The 19434-nt window shown below is 31.6% G+C and overlaps 1 protein-coding gene across 1 annotated transcript; it reads right to left on the bottom strand.

Annotated features, from left to right (window-relative positions):
* Window positions 1–15668: 15668 nt before the first annotated feature.
* On the bottom strand, window positions 15669–16781 carry LOC114308807 (putative fasciclin-like arabinogalactan protein 20). The gene has a single exon (XM_028254476.2). The coding sequence runs from the start codon at window positions 16779–16781 to the stop codon at window positions 15669–15671; it is 1113 nt and encodes a 370-aa protein (XP_028110277.2).
* Window positions 16782–19434: the final 2653 nt, after the last annotated feature.

The following is a 19434-nucleotide window of genomic DNA, read 5'->3' as shown; positions in this document are numbered from 1 at the left end:
CCTTGGGTATTTGCTTCTTCGCTCGAGCGAGGACTTGTGCGCTCGAGCGAGTATTGTGAGTCTTCAGGTTTCTCTTTCAGACGCAGTTCCCGCTCGAGCGAGCTTTCTTGCGCTCGAGCGAGCCTTGTGTTTTGTGTCTCTTCGCTCGAGGGAGCTTTCTTGCACTCGAACGTGCGTCTGCGTTGGTTCAGACCTGAAGCTTCTCATTGTTCGCTCGAGCGACGATTCTTGCACTCGAGCGAGGTCCTTATGTGTCTGGTCGCTCGAGCGACCACTCCTTCGCTCGAGCGAGCCCTGTGTATATTAGTTCGCAGCAGCGGGTTTCCACATCACTTTTTCATCTCCTTTTCATTCCGAACCCTAAATTCGGCTGCCTCTCTCTAAACTCTCTCTCTCTCTACAAATACACTTGATCTAGAGTGTCTCTACCCTACTTCCTTTGTAAAAAGGGTGGAGCATTGCGTGGGCTTCACTTTGATTCGAAAAAGTGTGGATTTGGAGCATCTTGAGTTTACTTCTCCTTCTCCTTTGAGCTTCTCCATTTGACGTAGGGATAAACTACTCTTTATTATGAGTTTTAACATAAATGTTGGTTCTTTTGTATAAATGGTGGGTTATGGGACGTTGGGTGAAAGTTAGGGTTTGAGTTTGAAGTTGTGAAAGAGGGGTTTTATATTTGTGGGCTCCATGTGTCTATGAGGTCTTGAAAATGGGGTTACTTGTGTGTAATTGATGAAATTGAGCCTTAGGGTTGAAATTTGAGGAAAAGGGAAAAATACCCTAATTTAAATTTAATGACTATTTTGTATAAATAGTAAAATAAATGTGGAAATGTGAAATTGGTTGGAGAATCATGAAATTAGAGGAAACTGTGATTGAATGGTATAGTTGGATCGATAAATCACTCACCTATGGAAAATGTAATAAATTATCTGTTGAGAAATTTATTTATCTGTTTAGATATAACTGTTTTGGGCTATCGGTGGAGAACAGCCATGATTGTTGTAGAAACTGCATGATGATTAGGTAAATTGGAACTAATCAAATGGGAATATGTCATTGAATATGACGACGTGATTGAATATGTCATTGAATATGTGATTTAATTGGTCATTGTATATGACAACGTATTAAATACATTGTATATGTATCTTGTTTGTGAGGAGATAGGGGATGTGCTCCATTGTGTGGGATGAGATAGGGGATGGACTCCATTGATAACTAAGTTGGCCGGAGTGTCCAGGGTGAAAGTTCCGAAACCTTATATATATTTGGGTGCTGGTTCCCTCAGACGTAGTTCTGTAAAATGGTAAGTGAACGGAAGTATCGAATGACGTCTGTTCTTGAAGTGTTGATACATGAGTTGTAGTCTCATTTATAAACAGTTTGGATAATATTGAGCTACATCAATGAGTTAATTGAATCGAATATGATGTAAACGTTGATTGGTTATGGAAATTGTATAAGTTGGTTTATAAGTGTTAACAATTTATCGAATGTTAATGTTTTAGTTATTTCTCATATTTGATTTAGCATATCTCTACTAGACTTTGACTCACCCTATTTGGGATATCATTTTTCAGGTACAGGTGAGATGCCGCCTCCAAGATCTTAGCTTGGGAGGTTTAGGAGTTGAAGACCCCATTTTATCGGTTTATTTTTGTTGTTAAATGTAAACTCCAGCTGAGGGCTTTACTTGTAATAGAGTTAAAACTCTTCTTTTGTTGTACCCAAGTAATAGCTTGGGAAAATGTAAGCCCGTAGGGCATTTACTTTGGCTTGTGGAGCAGAGGGGCAGTCTTTAACCATGTGGCCCACCTTGCCACACCTGTAACAGGCTCCATATATTTTGTAACAGATCCCTTTGTGCTTCTTGCCACACTCAGGACAGGGTGGTATGAAACCACTCCCTTGGCTGGGGCTAGTTGTTGACCCCGTATTATGTTTTTGTTCAATGGGTTATGCTTGCCTTTCTTGAATTTAAAACCCTGCCTTTTACCAAGCCATTCAGACGCTGGTGTTTCAGTTTTCAGTGCCTCGATGTTCGATTCAGCCATCAAGGTTCGGTCAAGAACATTTACATAATTCGGTAATTTCAGAACATTTATTCTGTCGAGTATTGCAACATTAAGTCCGCCTTCAAACTTTCTGGCCTTCTTGTAGTTAGTGTCAACCATATGTGGTGCATATCTAGCAAGCTCGGTGAACTTTGTTTCTTATTCAGCAACGGACATTGTGCCCTGTCTCAGCTGTTCAAATTCAGTTACTTTTCTGTCCCTAACACACTGAGGGAAGTACTTTTCAAAGAAAGCTCCTTTGAATTGAGCCCAAGTCATTACAGTGTTGTCATCACGGATAAGTATCCACCACATTCTGGCTTCTTTTTGCAGAGTAAAGGTGGCCAATAGCACTTTATGTGCTTCGGAGCACGGAAGACCTCAAACAATTTTTCTGTCTCGAGAACCCATGCTTCAGCTTTTAACGGTTCAAGGCCTCCCTGGAAGGATGGCGGTTTCATTTTGCTGAACTTATGGGTGAGAGCAATTATGTCCCCATCATTAACATTCACATTCTGTTCCGGCTGTACCGAAGGAGGAGGTGGGGGCTGTTGATTCTGTTGTTGATCTAGTCTTTCAATTATTAGTTCCATCATTCTTTCCAGTCTTGCCATTCTTGCCTCAGAGGATGAGGATTCAGGTTCATTTGCAGTTCTTGTATTATCCATTTCGCTATAAGCAGTTAAAGCAATTTTAAACATAAGCAGTTGCATACTTAAACAGTTTATCACATTAGCACTATTCAGTCATGTCATAGCCACACACACTTTTCATGCTCATGTAATGCCCTAATCGCTTTTCTAGGATATCCTATAGCTCATTTGGACACGTGTGTGCGGTATAACTCGTGGTAAGTATCGCTCTGATACCACTCTGTCACGACTCAAACCCGCCCCTATGGGTTTAGCACTGTAACCGGCCAGTAATCCAAGATTACCGAAGGCCTGCTTAACAGTACTACAGTAAAACAGAGTATAAGGGCATAACGGAAGCCAAAACAGTAAATAAATAATGTCCAATGAGCTGTGACAGTCTGTATGCCAAAAAGACTTTTCATACACATATATATGAACAGTACAGAACAGTATGTACATATTAACAATCATTCAGTTCAGGGACCTAATCCCTATCAAACAGTACAGTAACAGTCTATACAGTTTACAAAACAGTTACAGGGACAAACGGGAGAAATTAAAGCACCCCTAAGCCATAGCTTGACAGGCTCGGAACCTCGCAGTGAGGCACTGTGGTTGGCTTGACAAAATTGGAGCTTACCCCGACGCTTCTAACCACAGTTTGGTGCCTGTACACCTACATATATATATGAGCAGTGAGCTAAGGCCCAGTGAATAACGTAATGCGTAAGGAGGTTAAGAATGAATGTCCTTACAGTAATGAAAACAGTTTGTTAATTCAGTATATCAGTCATTCAGTCATATGTGGTACATCCATTAGCATAACAGTACAGTAAACAGTAGGTCTTAAAAGACCGAACAGTAAATGATGGCCATCGGTCAGTAAACAGTAGTGGTTCCAACAAGGGAGCCGACAAAGATCTCTGTAATAGTAACAGTAAACAGTAGTTGCTAAGGATGCCACAATACAGTTCAGAATATAGGATATACATTCATTTAATTTACAGTATTAGTTCAGAAAGCAGTACAGTTCAATTGTTCAGAAGATAATCATTTTGAACATATCTTTACACAGTTGTTACTCACAGAGTTTTGGGCTACAGTAAAGCTAGAGCGCGTCCCCAGTCGCCAACCCTACACAGTTACAGATTGAACACACACTAAGCTCCACAGTTGGGAAAGATAATAACTTAATCCCTAATTTGCTTTGGTGTGTTCTATATCCTCATTAAGATGTCTTAAACTAGGCCTAAGAATGCCTAGGATGAGATGAGAATGCAAAGATGCCCTTTAAAAGTATTTTCAGAATTTTCAGAAAACAGGAGTCACGCTCGAGCGTAGATTACTCCGCTCGAGCGGACATGCAGACAAAAGTTTCCGCTCGAGCGTAGACTTACCCGCTCGAGCGTTCTGCAAAACAGTCAAAAGTGCTGGAAAGGTGAAAATCACGCTCGATTGGGCGCTCGACACCCGCTCGAGCATGAGACACAATGTCCCGCTCGAGCGTCAATTATTCCGCTCGAGCGGAATTCAAAACAGTGCAAAGTACTGGGAGCACGAATTTCACGCTCGAGCGCCAGTCACCCCGCTCAAGCGTGAGTTCAAAATCTGGAATTCCCAGATTTGAACCTCAAGCTCAAATCCAAGTTTTAAAACATAAATTTCGATCATCTTGAGCCAATTTTCCAGAAAACATCCCAAAACTCATAGTTTAACATGATTCCAAAGCTCAATTGTAAAATCAAGCCCAAGGGTGTTTCAAACAACTCAATTTCAAACCAACTTTCAAGATTATGAAAAACATGCAAACATGTATGAATCTAACCAATTCAAAGCTTCAATACAAGCTCAAATGAGCTAACTCTTACAAAAACATGATGAAATCATGGTCTACTCTCAAAACATGGACATGCCTGCGAGGAATTATGGGCTACAACCTCAAAACTCCAATACATATACATGCATGCAACAATTGAGCTCTAATTCAACACTATTGAACCAATTCTTGACTTAACTCTTTAAACTACCATGATCCATGCTAGAAGGAACTTAAATACACAATAAGGAGGATGAAATTCATACCTAGGTTCCTTAATTACAAGTCTAGGGCTCAATATGTAAGAATCCTTCAATCTCTACAAGACTCTAAGCCAAATTGTGAAGAACTCAAGCTTTCTTACCTCTCACTCTCTCAAGTCGGTAAGAACAAGAAATGGACTGATGAAATGTTTTGTTAAAGTGTTGTGAGGCTCAAATATAGTCTAGGTAGTGGGCCACTCATGTGGCAAAATGATAATTACGCCAACTCTTGACATTAAGCTTATTTTAATCTAATTTAATCATACCAAATCACATTTTAGATAAATACGCCATAAAATCATATAAATTTTAAGGATCACAAATCATCAATCAATTTCAGATTCGGCCGCCGATAAAGCCTTCAATTCGCAATTTAAACACAAAGGCATGAACAGATAATCAAACAGTCAACAGATAGACACACAATTAAACAGATATACTTAATCAATTCAGTTCCAGATTTCAGTCAGTTAGTTCAGTACTTCAATCAATTCAGTTACCAATCATAATCAGTCTCAGTTTAGCAGTAATCAGTGGTTAATCGGTAAACAGTGGCGAGGGTTGTTACACGGTGTGCATTGCATACTGAAAAATTTTCCTTGATTATTCAAAATAGGTTCTTTACCAATTTGCAATTTCTTTTTATAGTGTTCACTCCTATCTAAGGGTGTACATGGTGTAGTTCAGGCAATTATATAGTAAAATTATAAACCGAATGGCGAATTAGTAGATTGACAAATTATGATTTTGGACGGTTTGGCGAATTGAAAAATATTCTAACCAATTATTAAGCGTTTGTATAATATATAACACTAATTTGCATAATATTATATATATATATATATATATTATAACACAAACTAATTTTACATAATATTTTTCATATATATAACTATTAATTTGTAATAAATTTCACATATTAAATCTTTCTCACACTTATTTTTATTTTGATATTTCATTATAGGTTGAAAAATATATATGTATTAACTATAGCGAAGCGGAGCGGTGTCAAAAGCAGTTTATAAATTTTAAAGTTTAAACCACGGTTAGCGGATAGAGCGGTGCGGATTGATGCAGATCGATATGGTTTTAGCGAATTGGGCGGTATTCTACACATATAACGATTCCGGATTTGACCCAACCCATTTCTTATTTTGGATTCGTGATATCTTGTCTTGTATCATTGTTTATGTCCTTGTTCATCTTGAGTTTGGCTATTAGAGTATCATTGTCGTGTTTGGAATAGATTGGCAACTTGTTTTTCAAAAGAAAGTCAACCTAGATTTTGGCATCTTTGCTCGAGCGGTCTTTTTGTCGTTCGAGTGGTCCATATGAACTCTCAGTACTTTTGCAAGTCTGCAAAAGTACTAGGAGGGTGGTGTTATAGCTCAAGTGATCCTTCTTGCCCTTGAGCAGTCTTGGCTCGAGCTGTCATTCTTGAGCTTAAGCGGTCTTTGGGAACTCCCAGTACTTTTACAGTACTTTTGCAAGCCTACAAAAGTACTAGAGGGTGGTGTTCTTTGCTCGAGCGGTATTATTTATTATGTTTGGTCGGTCAAGCGACCATTTCTACGCTCGAGTGGTCTACGCGTATATCAGTTTGTAAAGTCACCTTTTTGGATCACTTTTTCACATCTCTCTCTCTCTCTTTCTCTAAACACTTCAAATTCGCAGATCTCTTTCCTCTCTCTCTAGTTCTTGATTATTTGGCCCAAATACACTTTGATCCACCAATTTCTCCACCCTAGTTCCTTAGTTAAAAAGGTGGAGCTCACCTAGAGCTTCGTTTCGATCGGAGCAAAGTTCGTTTTCGACTTCGTCAAGTTTCAACTCTTGATTTACTTGGTTCTTGTCTTTGAGGTAGGGATTACTTTGACCATTTTTCTAAACAAGATAGTGATTTGGGGGAAATTTGGATAAAACCTAAGGTTTGGCTTTGAAATCAAAAGAGAGGTTTCAAATTGAGCTCTTATATATGATTGTGGCTGGTTAAAAATGATTGGGTTGAGCTAAATGATAAATTTTACCCATAGGGATTGATTTTTTAAAGAAAATAGGGATTTTGCCCTAAATTGTTAAATTTTGATTTTGTACAGAGAAATGAAATTGATGTTGGTTTTATAGAATTGTAACACTGATGATGATGGTGGTGGAGTTGGATATAAATTATCGCCCCTACTTAGAAATATTGGAAAGTATATCTATGTTGAAAATTAATTATTTGTTTAGAGATATCTGTTTGGGCTATCGGTGGAGGATAACTATGATCGTTTGTAAAAATTGTATGAGAATTAAGTGAATTGAAACTATTTTTTCATCCATTTGAATTGAGCATTGTAACATATTTAACACATTGGAATTGTCGTCGTTTTGAGAAAAAATGGTGAATACCTTGGTAAATCTGGGTAGGAGTGTAATTGTGGTATTATATTGATCTGTATGTCCTTGGTGAAAGTCCAGAAACCCACGCGGTTAAGTGTCGAGCCTTCCGGTTAATACTAGTAAAAATGACAAATTGGTAGTGCTTGTAGCCTACTTGCAGACACGTTCTAGAGATTCTCAGTATTGTATCCACTGCCCTATTTTCTATTGTAAAAGAAATGAATTCATAAATTTGATATGTAAACTTGGCATAGCATGGTTTTAAAAAGAGATATAAAATGTTTTGACATGAGCATTGCATATGCATTCACTTCATAACTCTGTTAAGATTCATACACCGTGTTAGAGTATCTTTATTGGGTTGATCTTATTGTAATTATTTCGAGACGTTACAACACAACCCTACTCCTATCCAAGCAATGTCTGATGGTGGGCTATAGAATATAGGATTGAAGATGATATCATTGTTTATAATTTTTTAAAGACATGATATAATATCTAAATGTATAACATATTTTTCAAAATGGCACTACGTGCAATTCTAAGTGGTATGATATTGTGAATGACTTATCTCCAGTTAAAATTTTAACTGGATCAGATAGTTGAAACCTCTGATTGGCAAGGCTGGCCCTGGGGTGAGGCGACTAAGGCGGTCGCCTTGGGCCCCCAATTTTAAACAAAATTTAGGGCCCCCAACTAGGGAAGTGTATCATGTATTATTTCATATTTACTTCAATATTAGCTTAATTCAGTTATTTTCATGTTATCGTATAGTGTTATTTTGATTCGTGTCCGATTGATATTTAATATGAAAACTTTCGCTTTTAGTTAAAAATAACTTAGCAAGTGTATGGAGAGATTAAAATTTTTCCCATAAGTTGAATGTTATAAAATTTATTTCTACTAAATGAAATTATCATAGAATGTTTGATTTTAATTCAATTGCATTTTTCTAATTAAAAAAATTGTACCTTATTATTATATTTTTTTTTTCTAGATTGACTCTAAAATAGGTAACACAAAAATACATATCTTAAATGAAAAAAAGATATTAGCCTTAATTATTATTTTGCATATTTTTTTATTCAGTTAGATGAAGTTAAATAAAAGATTAAAAGTATGTCATGGCATGCCTTAATGAACATTAAAATATATAACTAATAATTCATGTCATTGAGTCGTGTTTTACTTGGATTCATGTTGAAAAATAGTCAACCTTAACTTGCTAATTATATATATATATATATATATACATATATATATTTATTAACTAAATTTTGTTAAATTATAATGCAATAGAAATAAATTTTTATCCTTTTTGTTTTATCCAAACAATTTTTTTTTAATGATATATGAAGGGCCCAATTTAAAAAATTCATCTTAAGCCTTTAATAACTCAGGGCCGGCCTTGCTGATTGGTAAGAATTTATAAACGGAAGATTCTAACCGGTAAGAGTCATTAAACGAAAGAGTTTAATCGATAAGAATATTTGAAAAAATTTGACTAGGTCATATTTTCATATACTTCTACTGACAAGAGATCTCCGTATAATGACTCTTACCGATAAGAAACTTCAATTGTCTGGTCTAATTGAAAGTTCAACTGGAGAGTAGCCAAACCCTATTATATATTTGTTGAGTTGAAATATGACGCCAAAAAGACATATTTACCTGAACCATAAGTTTTAACCATTGATAAGCCTAAGTGTAAGACGAAATTGATGTATAGAATCTACTTCTCTCTAGTCTTAAATTTAGACAGTAGAATGTTGTCTATGCCCGTGAGGCCTACCACGAGCATGTTTGTTTATTTTGTAGGGCACTATATATATTATTCCTAGAAAAAAATTAGATCAATTCGATAATCGTAACCTCTCAATTTTATTATGTTTGTCTTTAGAAAAATAAATAATAAATGTATTTTTGAAAATAAAATATCAATTTTTTATGGAGATATACATGATAAAATAAAAAGACTATGATTATCAGATTAATTTAATTTTTTTAAAGAATAATATATATACGCAAATTATTGAAAGAGCGAATTACATTAATAGTTGTTGTGGTTTAAAACTTGTGTCACTTTGGTCCATAACCTTTCAATTATAATATATTTGATCTTAAATTTTGAATCTTATTCCAAACAAAGACATTTAAAGATGTTTCCTTTACAAATAGTCCATTTCAAAAGCAAAGTCGTTATACAATTTATTTTTGTGTTGGTTAATTTGTATGTTATTTGAAATGTAATGGACTTCTTTTTAATGAATAATGCTGGCACTTTCTTGGTTATAAAGTTTGTTTAGTTTGATTTTCATAATCTATTTTTAGAAAAAATTTCAAAGAAACTAAAACTTAAATTTGTGAAAAAAATTAAAAACACATCATTTTTATATAATTTTATCTTTTGGGATAGTAGGAATAATTTTTTTAAATTAATTTTTTTATATTTATTTTCATTCAATTAGTTTTTATTTTTTTTAAAATCAAATATGGCAACAATTTTGATATAATTATTAAATCAATTCATTAAATTAAAACTAAAACTAAAAATATTTCATATATTAAATATATTGATAGCACATTAAAAACCTAACCATCCATTACATGATAACTATCCAAAAGTATCTGTTAACAACAAAAATAACCATCTATTACATGATAACTATCCAAAAATATCAACAAAAGTAACCACCCATTACATGATCACCATCCAAACGACATACTAAAAATTAATTTGGTAAAAAAATAAAAATGTAAAAGATTTATCATTTTTATATAATTTTATTTTTGATAGGTAGAAATAATTTTTAAAAATTCAAAAATAACTTTTGGACATTTATTTTTGTCAAATTAATTTATATTTTATTAAATTGACGACTTTACCATTGAAATTGAGTCTTTTTTGTTTGTAAAGAAAACAGTGTCTTCGATTGTCTTCGATTGTCTTTATTTGGAATGAGGTTCAAAGTTCATGGTCAAATGTATCACAATTGAAAGGTTGAAAACCAAAGTGACACAAGTACCAAACTACATAACCATTAGTGTAATTCACCCTTATCGAAAAGAAACCCGTAGTCAGCATCAAGAGCCTAAACAAAACCATTAGAAACTCTAATGTCTATGCGAGCAAATCTAAAATCACTTATTTATATCCCACAAACTCCTTTTGTAACAAATATATATCTACTATTATTATAAAAGTGTGAAAAGTTTGTTATATTTTTTGCTTTTTTTAAACTTCAATTTTACCCTCTCAGATCTCTAAAAATCATGAAAAGTCCTATATAAACCAACTATTTATTTATTTTTGTTGTTGAACACTCAAAAATGATATATTTATTTTCAAGAATCCTATATAAATATAAACAAACCGTTTCTTTTCTTATCAAAAAGAAAAAAAAAAAAGTCATCTCCTTATTTTTTACATTGATGATGATTGAAGAGCGAAAAATAATTAATCTTTCTTATTTTCTATGTCTGCTTCTATACTGATTTACATAATATTTACAATTGTCCATCATGAATCAAATCATTGTGAATAATTTTGGTTGAATATTAAAATTGTAAGTATTTGTGTAAATCTAGATAGAGGAAAGCATATGCGTTTTTAAAAAAATATTTGTGTTGCATCTCAAAAATTCGCAGGTCATCTTTATATACTTTATTTTTATTTAAATTATATTTTATGAACTATAATATTTTACATGATATTTTTATAACCACGGTATGATGTCAAAATTCTAAACAAGAATTACTTTCGTTGGTTTTATTTTTTTAAATCTTTTTTTAAAATTTTTAATTTTCATATTTTCTCAATTTTTGTGATTAAAGAGACTGAAATTTCTTCATATTTAATATTTAAATTATACTTTTACATAAAAATCCAATATCTAACAATCTAAATAGAATTAAAAGGTAAAACATTGGTAAAAAAAAATTATAAATTCAAACATGTACTTATTTTTTTTTTATTATATATTTTTTGTTATTATTATTATTTAATATTAATGATTTTTTTCAAAAAGAATATACAACAAATTATTTTGTAAGTGTATTTAGATTACAAAAATGTTTTGGAGCTCGAAACTATGAGCTCTAAAGGAGCTCTAGGGGGTAGACCCCACTCATGGATGTGATATTTAGGCTTTAGTTTTTCCTTTTCTTTTTCTTTTTCTTTTTGAATTTCTACCTCATTAGTACTCAATTAGAGTTCCCAAATTAGAGGGATGAATCATTATTGTTTATATTAATAAGTATATCTAAATGTAAAAGTAAAATTAAAAAAATAAAAAATTATTAACTTAAGTGAATTTAAAAAGAAAATAAAAATGTTATTAAAAAACAGTGTCAAAGACAACCAAATCAAAATCAAAAAATTCAAAATAAAAGTTTGAAAAAACAAATCAAGCCAAACAATATAAATTTCTCTTTTTTTAAAAATCTTTCTTCCCTAATTTTTAATTTTACAGAAATTATTTACAAATTCTTTTTAGTTTTTATGTGAATTTAATAATCTAATTAAAAGATGGTGCATACACACAAAAAACGTAACACTAAACATTTACATTATGACTACCCATTTAATTATGAATAATTAATTTCACATTGTTACTTGTATTATATTACTACAAAAGATTTCACATGTTACTTTTATTATATCTTATATATGTCAATGTCGTATATAAATATATAAAATATATATATATAAATGTAATTTTTATATATAATTGTATTTATACATCGTCAATCTGTAATACTATATTATCATTAGATACTTTAATTTTCTAACATGTATCGCTTTAATAATATAGTTATATTTGCTAGAAAAAAAACTGTGAAATTTTGTATTATTCTCCTATCAACTTATGTTTAATACATATATAAATACATGTCATACAAACAAGTGTAAACAACAAACACTTTCATTAACAAATCAAGACATTGCAAAATACTTCCATCACGACAATAATTGTACTTTTTTCCCCCTCATAGAAAAAAATCACATTATTGAGAAAAAATGAATTTTGAAATTCATAACAATATAATATCGCCTCAAACTCTTACTTATCAAAATATTTTTATTGCAATGAGTTATAATGATGGGCAAGAAAAAAAATAAGAAAATGGTGAAACAAAAACTACAGAAGATAACATGCTCTCCAAGCAAAATTAGATGAGTTGAAGTAGGAGTTGTCTTATCCGTTGTGAAGTTCAAGAAAAACAATGTACCTCATGCACACATTTTAGTCAAATTACAAGGAAAAAAAAAATAAATAATGCTCAAATATTATTACAGCAACTCAATGATGCAAAAAGTAAGTACATCAAATAAAAAATTTAGATCAATTTTTGTCATATACTGATTACTTACAGATGACATAATAAATTATGTAACTTAACAATTTCATGAAAGTGACTCTGCAAACACTTATAAGTATAGATCTATAAATATCGTAAAAACAATTATAAAATTCCTATATCGATTGAAATATTAAGTTACAATATCATTTTATTTTCTTAAAAAAACCATTACACATTTTCTACATAAATGAAAGTCTACTAATGACTAATGTTATATTTTTCATCATGCAAGATATTTGTGACATAAAAAATGAAACTCAAAAACTCTTGATGTATAAAATATATTATATATTTTTATTAATGTAATATTACATCAATAGTATGCACATAATATGCAATAGTTGGTTCAATAAATTTGTATTATGAGATAAACTATTAAAATTAAATTGTGTAATTGTGCAATTTATTTTATACCTTCAATTGTATTACATATACGAATTATGAAAAAATTGAAGTGGGAAGTTGATAGAAAAAGATTTGTATAATTATATATATAAAGACTTATTTATTATTTATTGTTTTAGATAAGATTGTAATTTCAATAATCTAGTTATAAATTAATATTTATATTTATAAAATTTCTCATTTATCATTTAAATTCTTCAACTGAGTATACATTAATTTATTACTTAATTGTATTTTGAATACAGATCAATTTACCCATACTAGTCTGCATACTTTGTATGCATATCATATACCAATTTAAGATATACGCATAATTACAGTATTAATAATTGATGAAAAATCATGTGTCACGTGCAACGTATGTGCCCAACCACTAGTATATATAAGGTACATAACATGGCAAATCTTGATTGAAGCAAGGGAAATTCTATTATACACACCCCGCATTATATGTTGCTTTAAGCTATGTCATTTTTTTTTTCGTCAGTTATAACCAATCTTCTTTAGTTATGATATTAGGGCGAATTACATTAACGGTCCCTATACTTTGGGCCTTATATCACTTTAGTTTCTAATTTTTCAATTCTGACACATTTAACTCTGAATTTTAAATCTTGTTCCAAATAAGAATAATTGAAGATACTATTGCTCAATTTCAAGTACAAAATCATCAATTTGATAAAATATAAACTAATTTGACAAAAATAAATGTCAAAAAAATATTTTTGAATTTTTAAAAATTATTTCTATCCACTAAAAATAAAATTATGTAAGATTGATAAGTTTTTTAGACATTTATTATTTTTTTTTTACCAAATTTAATTTTTATTATGTGTTTGGATGATAATCATATAATGGGTGGTTGTTTTTATTTTCATTAAATTAGTTTTTATTTTTCCAAAAGTCAAATATGACGATAACTTTGATATAATTATTAAACCAATTTATTAAATCCAAAAATCCAAAACTAAAAACATTTTATATATTAAATATGTCGATTACACATTAAAAGTCTAACAACCACCCATTACATGATTATCATCCAAACACATAATAAAAATTAATTTGATAAAATAAATAAATAAATGTCTAAAAGATTTATCAATTTTATATAATTTTATCTTTGGTGTGTAGAAATTATTTTTAAAAATTCAAAAATATTTTTTTGACAATTAGGCCTCGTTTGGCAAGTGACTTTTTTAGCCAAAAAGTCAAAAAGTCACTAAAAAAATCAAAAAGACAACAACCCATACCAAAAAGTCAAAGATTTTCTTTTCTCTACTTTTGGCACATCTTTTCATAAAAAGCTAAAAATTAATCCCAAACATATTCAGTGTGTTTGGTTTGAATTTTCTGGATTAAGTTTTTTGAAAATTGAGTTTTTTAGTTTTCGTATTCTTTTGTTTTTAGTGAATATTTTTTAAATTTTAAACATTTTTTTTTTACTTTTTTTAGATGCATCTTAGTTAGATGTTTCTAAAAAGTAAAAAATTTGTGAAAAAATATTTTAAAAAATTAATAAATACATAAAAATACAAAAAATGTACTGAATTCTTGTATTTTTTTTATATTTTTGGTAGTTAGTGAATTTTTAAAAGATTTTTTTTACAATTTTTTTACTTTTTAGGTGTATTTATGTTAGGTTTGTCTAAAAAATAAAAAAAATTGCTTAAAATATTAAAAAAAATTCAGTAAAAAGAAAAAAACATGGAAAATAAGAAAGTAAAATTTTTTGAAAATTGTTTTCTGAAAAATGAAAACAAGTAAGCCGATTAGTTTTTTTTAGCTCATATTTTAGCCAAATAGTCAAAAAGTTACTAAATTAGCCTGTTCCCAAACGAGGCCTTAGTTTATATTTTATCAAATTGACAACTTTGTTTTTAAGAAAATATTTGGGACTCCCTTTTGGGGAGACCCCACCACCCCTACAGTGATGTGGACCAATGATGTGTTTGTATTTTTTTTTTTTTTTTTCTTACTTGGACTAATCACAAGTAAGTGAGGGTTGTGGGGTCTGAATCATTACTAATATCCTTAAAATTGAACAATGGTATCTTCAATTGTCTTTATTTGAAACAAAATTTAAAATTTAGGATCAAATGTATCACAATTGAAAAGTCAGGGACCAAAGTGGCACGAGCCTTAAACTATAGGGACTATTAATATAATTTGCCTATGATACTATTTTAATTATGACGTATAAATTTTTTAATTATATCTTGTGTTGTTTAGTTGTTATTATTATTTTTTAAATTTTAATTATAATCCTTTAAGCAAATATGAAAAGTAAGATATAATGCAAATATCCTAAATTTACATATGCTTACTGCAAAATCTCCAGAGTATCAAACATTGAAAAATTACATGGCATTTCTATTTGTCAACAGAATGAATCCATTATATGTAAGGAAAATGCGTTGGACCCTCGGGGGTGCTGGGTACTTGCTGAATGGTTAAAAAATAATTATTATTATTTTTTTAAAATTTAGTTACTGACAGTGTGTCAGTGTGTCATGCGACACTTGGGGTTGCTGTTGCTGGAGTGCCTAGTCACGGGAGGTCCCAGCAGAAAAAGAAATCAATTTTCAATGTAAACCCACCCAAAAATCACATGGCATTGCTAATTATATGTAAACACACCCAAAAAAAAAAGAAATCAATTTTCAATAGTAATTTCAAGGAGTTACCCAGGTATGAGAGAGAACACAGTTAATTTTCTAACCAATCAATGCCGGGGAAACAAACCTCACAAACCACGATGATCTTCATTCTCCACCGTCCGTTCAATTTTCATCGATGGGGTATCAATCTGACAAATACCAGATTTCGCGGCGACCTTCGAACCCAGATCATCCTGCTTGCAGTCTCTGATCCTGTTCGAATCCACTCCATCCGTCTGATTAACATGCGTAAACGGCATTGACACTCCATGAACCGCAATATTGAGGTTGTATATCAAATCAAAGCTCGTGATTTTCGCGTAATTGATTCTCATTGGCGCCAACGGACCTCCGCCGCTCGCGGTGGTCACCACCAGCTTCTCCCCCTTCTCCATCGTGGGCAATACCGTCGCCGCCGCCAAACTCTCCAGATCAGCTCCCATCAACCGTCTATTCGGCACAATATGAAGCCTCAAATCGGACACGTACGAGTGTCCGCCAGCGAAGATCGACGAATCATCGAGCGCAAACACCGTCATAGCCGTAAAGGCCGAGAGCTCCGAGTATTTGACTCTCAGCGAGAGAGCAAGCACGCTGAATCCACTGATGCGGAGGCGGAGCATAGCGTCTTGTAGCATCTGAGGCATATCAGAGAACACCGCCGTAGACGGCGGAGGAGAAGGGAAAGAGAGAGAACTCATTCGCTCGATGTTGCAGGAAAGCGGAGAGAGGTGAGCGACGAAACCTTGGATGCCGTGAACGACGACATATCCATCGTTATAGAGGTCGGGCATGGTGATCTCCATGGCGCCGACGAATACCTTGCCGCTGATTTCATCGTCGGTGATGGTGATGCAGTGCCTGGGAGCTAGGGTTTCGATCTTGGTGCCGAAAGGTAGATTGCGGAGGTGGGGGAGGGTGTAGAGACCAGAGATGGTGTGTTCTTGGAGGAGGAGAGGGAGGGAGCAGGAAGGGCAGATGAGGAGGGAAGCGTCGGTGGGTGCGAAAATGGTGGCGGGGGTGGGGGTGGAGAGAGAGGCGGCGGCCGAGGAGAGTTGTTGGAAGCCGAGATTGGAGAGGATGGGGGAGAGGAGAGGGAAAGAGTAGGATGGAGGGGAGTCAATGGCGGTGACGATTGTTGTGGGAGAGAAGAAGATGGAGGTCAGGAGGAGGAGGGAGAGTTGCAGAGGAGTAGCCATGGTGAGAGAGAGAGAGAGAGAGTGGTGCAGTTATGTAACTGAAATGATACAGTATAGTTAGTTAGACTAGTTGGGCCCATAACAAGGTTGATTCGTTTCGTTGTATATTTATTTATTCACCTTGTTTAAATTTGAGGAATTGTTTGGAATTATTTAAATAAATATATTTTTTAATTTTTTTATAAAATGATGTAAAAAAAAAAAGTAAAGGATGATATGATTTAAAAAAATAAAAAGATAAAAAATGTACTTATATAGCATACCCAAACAAGCTCTAATTTTCATTTTTGAAAATTGAATTTTTTTAATAAATTTTTTAAATATTTTAAGTAAATTTTTGACTTTTTAAATACATATAATTTAAATGTATCTAAAAAATAAAATAATTATAAAAAATATTTAAAAATAATAAATACATAATAATATGAAAATATATTAAATTTTGATAATTTTTATATTTTTTTGCACTTAGTGATTTTTTTTTTTAAAAAATTCACAAATATTATATTTTTTAATTGTATTTATATTAAATGTATCTAAAAAGAAAAAAACACTTCAAATATCACAAAAATTACTAAAAATAATAAATAAATAAAAATATGAACAAAATCCAATTTTTAAAAAATTGAATTCAGAAAATTAGAACCAAACAAGGTGATTTGTGATATAATAAAGGGGAGTTTTTTTTAAATCTCTAATGTTAAGATTTTATAAGATAAATAACATATAATATTTTTATAATAGTTGGGGTCCTCAATATTTTACAAAGAAAATTCGATACAAAGAAATTTCAATTTTTATAGAGAAATTTCAAAATTTTCTTTGATTTTACAAAGAAATTTTATTAATTGGCCTTACCTAATAAAAAATACATATTGAAATATTGAGCCTCTCCTACTATCTAAAGTTAGAGAATGGTGTTTCACTAATTTTTCCTATAATAAATCTATTTTCTCATAAATTTTTAAAAATTAGTTAGGTAATTTTTATTTTTTTAAAAAACCATTATTCTGACATAATTTTTTTTTTTTTTTTTTTGGAAGGAGAAATAAATTTTATAATTAGTTTTCTATTTATCAAACTAATTCTTAATTTTTCAGAAACACTTTGAAAAAAAATATTTTAGAAAGATTTGATTTAATGAGATGACTGTATGAGACTTTCGTACAATAATTTTGTTTGGAGTAATGTTATACCCAAAAACAAAATAATATTGATTTATTTCAACTTAAAAGACCTATCAAAGTAAAGAATTTTTTCAAAAATACATAGTGATATTTTTTTAATAAATTTTTATTTACAAATTACTCTTTTTGTTTTGTTTTGTTTTTTTTTTTGGGTAAATAAAACACTGAGATCTAACACATTCCATTTCAAATCTAAACTGACTCGTAAATTTAAAAAATTTCAATTTATGGAACGTTTTCCTCAAAATCTCTTTACATAAATTACATTACAAATAATAAAATTTATGTGACCAATGTTATTCAAGCAATTGATCCAGCTATAAAACTTTTAATAAAAAAATGATCAAACTTTAAATATTATCAATTTATCTAATTTTTTTAAAAATTTTAATGATGTGTTTGGTTGGAGGATTTAAGGAAGGATTTGAAAAGAGAAAAAATAAAAAAAGTAAGTGAAATGTGAATAAAATTTATTTATATTTGACCTAATTTCACACACATTTTCTCTTTCTCTTTCTCTTTCCAAATCCCTCACCAAATTATTCCCCAATCAAATACATCGTAAATGATTCACATTTCCCCAAGAATGTGAAATTACCATGAAAGATAAGAGTAAATTACTATTCTATCCCAATTCGTTCCAAACAATGAAATCAAAAAGACCTAGAATCACATTTCCATTCTCTCTCAAAACTGAGAGTTTGTCACACACAAGTCTGCACCTTTTACAAAGCCAGATTATGGAACAGAAAGCCACACCAAAACAAAAAACAAACATACATAAAATAGTAACTAAAACAGGTAAACAAACAAGCAAATTAGTAATCAATGAAGTAGATTCAAACAGCTGTTGCTAGTAACAAGGGTGCAACTATGCAATTATTAAAAACACATGCTACTATAACCTTTCAAGAACAAAACCAGTCATAATTTTAGAATTTGAGCTACCAGACAGGCCATCAATGAGCGGAGATCAACTTGTCATTCTTTCTTTCCAATTCCGTGAGACAGGTTATAGATGCCCCGTCCCTGGATAGAACGCATAAAATTTAACAGGAACAGTGATGCATCAGAATTTTATCCCATAAAAATGGCCCCAAAAAAACAAAAAACTCAAAGGAAGAATGAGTAGAAATGAACTCACAATAAGAAATAGAGAAGTAGCTGCCAGAGCTGCCGGAATGGCAACAGAGGTGATCTTATCATATCGACCTTTCAGATATGTGTGTTTGTGGATGCTTTGAAAATATTTTTGCTTCTCAAATATCTTCTCTCTTGGTCTAAAGGGTGCCTCAGCTTCAGACATCCTGCATCATTTGGTACCACCCCCCAAAAATAAATCTCAACATCAAAACAATTTCTGCACTCTATTCATTCTCTCACTCTGTTGTCATATGCATTCTTGTGTGTGAGTTGTAGTACAAACTCATATTTGTGAGTATGTACACAGCTTCATTGCATTCTGT

Source organism: Camellia sinensis, chromosome 14, assembly GCF_055761805.1.
Source record: "Camellia sinensis isolate YWXY chromosome 14, ASM5576180v1, whole genome shotgun sequence".
Taxonomy (NCBI): Eukaryota; Viridiplantae; Streptophyta; class Magnoliopsida; order Ericales; family Theaceae; genus Camellia; species Camellia sinensis.
This window is presented reverse-complemented; position numbering and strand designations above follow the sequence as displayed.

Coding starts and splice junctions, on each gene's coding strand:
- LOC114308807 (XM_028254476.2), bottom strand. CDS start 16,781: ATGGCTACTCCTCTGCAACTCTCCCTCCTCCTCCTGACCTCCATCTTC.